The sequence below is a fragment of the Eurypyga helias genome, unplaced genomic scaffold (assembly GCF_000690775.1).
Source record: "Eurypyga helias isolate BGI_N326 unplaced genomic scaffold, ASM69077v1 scaffold47125, whole genome shotgun sequence".
Classification (NCBI taxonomy): domain Eukaryota; kingdom Metazoa; phylum Chordata; class Aves; order Eurypygiformes; family Eurypygidae; genus Eurypyga; species Eurypyga helias.
The window spans coordinates 8972-10940 of NW_010251643.1; the positions used below are offsets into that span (position 1 = coordinate 8972).

Below are 1969 nucleotides of genomic sequence, written 5' to 3' on the forward strand. Positions count from 1 at the left end.
GAGCAATTCCTCTATGGGGCTTGGTCCTGGTCCAGCTGCGCCACAGCCTGCAGGAGGTCCTGCACAACCAGGTCCACGTCTGCCCGGGTGGTGTCCCGCCCCACACTCAGACGCAAGGCATTCTGCGCCACGTCGTAGGGGATCCCACAGCTGAGCAGAATTGGGGAGGGCCTGAAACACAGACATGGGGGTGAACAGGCTTAACTTACAGGCCAGGGAAGCACATACATCACCAGAAAGCTTCAGTGAGCCGTAGGAGGAAGCACATCTGCAGTTGCGCTCTAGACAAACCTGTCTCCTGCGCAGTGCCCTGCTCGCTTTCCAAAGGCACCTGCTCCCACTAGGCTTGTTGCCCTGTGGTGGATCTCTCCCTGTCCCCATGGGCTGGCAGCTCTGCCATGTCTACGGAGCATTGCTTTAGATCAGGCGAAAAGCACCTGCTGTCCCCACTCACCCCCAAAGGAGCCTGCTGGAGACCCAAACTGGGCTTGAACAGGTGAGCCAGGCACACACGGACACAAGGCAGACTCCCTTCTTGCAGTGCCAGGCACTGAAGAGTACTTCCAAGCTCAGCTGGATCACCAAAGCCAGGAGGGAGAGTCCTTCCAACCAACAGTCAAGCATTCCAGCTGTCTCTCCTGCAATAACCTTCGCAGCCCGTCAGCCACTCGGGAAAGCTCTGCACCCTCTTTGCTCCAGGTGACGCTGCCCACAGCCACCCATGGTCCCTTTCTCTGTCCTATTTCCCTTCCTCCCACCCGCTGTCCTCTGGGAAGACACCCTGGGCCTGGCAAAGCTGGCTACTTACCGATCCCCTTGCTCAGAGTGGCAGGCAGCCCCAACACTGGCGAGAAGCGTCTTGCAGCGGGACAGCACCCTTCGCCCTGCAGCACACACAAGCACAGGTCTCCAAGTGCCCAGGCTCTCTCCGAGGGCCGCTGCCTGCCTCATCTCCCTGCCCAAGCCACGGCCAAGTGCCTGCTGCTCTCTAGCAACAGGGTGCTGTGTGGGGCAGGTGCTTGGCTCCGTGGGCACCATCACAGAACAACAGTGGGGTAAGAGCTACCTTGAAGGCCTGGGCCCAGGATGGAGAAGTTACAGGTGTTGCAGAGTCGCTTGGAGCCCATAAAGTGGCTGTTGAGGTGGATCCTTTGCTTCCCAAAGGAGGCCTGGAGAAATCAGAGGGGTTGTAAACCACTCTGGGTTCACAAGCAGCTCTGCCCTGTCGAGGAGGTGGCAGGGCCAGAGGGACATGCCCACCCTGGCTCCAGGCCCCTGCACTCTGCAGGTTCAGACCCTGGAAGAGAAGAGACAAACAAGAACCAGGTCTGCTTACCTCCAGTCTGGCCTCCAGGTAATCCCGAACATCTCGCATATGAGCCTCGTAGGCCTCCCAGTTCTTGCTCACTAACTCTGCAGCCTGAGGAGAGAAAACCCAGACAGGCTCAGTCAACAACCCATCCAACACCTCCCCATCTGCAGGTGCCCCTGGCATGTGAGTCAAGCCTGGGAACAGCCTCTGCGATTGCCAGGTTCCCCGTGTCCCCCAACAGCCTCTCGGTGCCTTGCACCATGTGAGCTGCACGACCACCCACTGCTGGGGCTGCAATGCCGGCAGCAAGTGCTCCAAAGGACCTCCTTGGGTTGGCACCAGAAAGCTCCATCTCCTTCCCCACTAGTTCACCCACCCACTCGCTCCCTGAGTTTGTCACTTCTCATGACCCGGGAGCACAGGAGGCTGTCTCCATGCCAACTCTGCCAGGCAGCACCCCCGGGAACTGCACACCCGTGACCATCACTGACCCACCTGGCCAAGGCCGGCGATCATTGGGGTGTTCTCGGTGCTGGAAGGGAAGAGGGAGCCGTGAGTTATTTCTCCAGACCAGAAACCCAAACTCGCGGTACAGACATTCTCTGTGTGCGACCCTTAACCACTGGCAGGGGGTGCTAGACATCTCTCTGAGCTGGC

General features: G+C 59.3%; 1 protein-coding gene across 1 annotated transcript in view; it reads right to left on the reverse strand.

Annotated features, from left to right (window-relative positions):
• Positions 1–1969, reverse strand: part of SCLY (selenocysteine lyase) — a gene marked incomplete at its 5' end in the record, with an annotated part of 3544 nt that continues 1575 nt past the window's right edge. Inside the window, 5 exons of the mRNA XM_010152091.1 lie at positions 1–171; positions 809–884; positions 1067–1169; positions 1337–1420; positions 1808–1844. Coding sequence (XP_010150393.1) covers positions 12–171; positions 809–884; positions 1067–1169; positions 1337–1420; positions 1808–1844 — 460 coding nt within the window. The remainder of the gene's footprint in view (positions 172–808; positions 885–1066; positions 1170–1336; positions 1421–1807; positions 1845–1969) is intronic.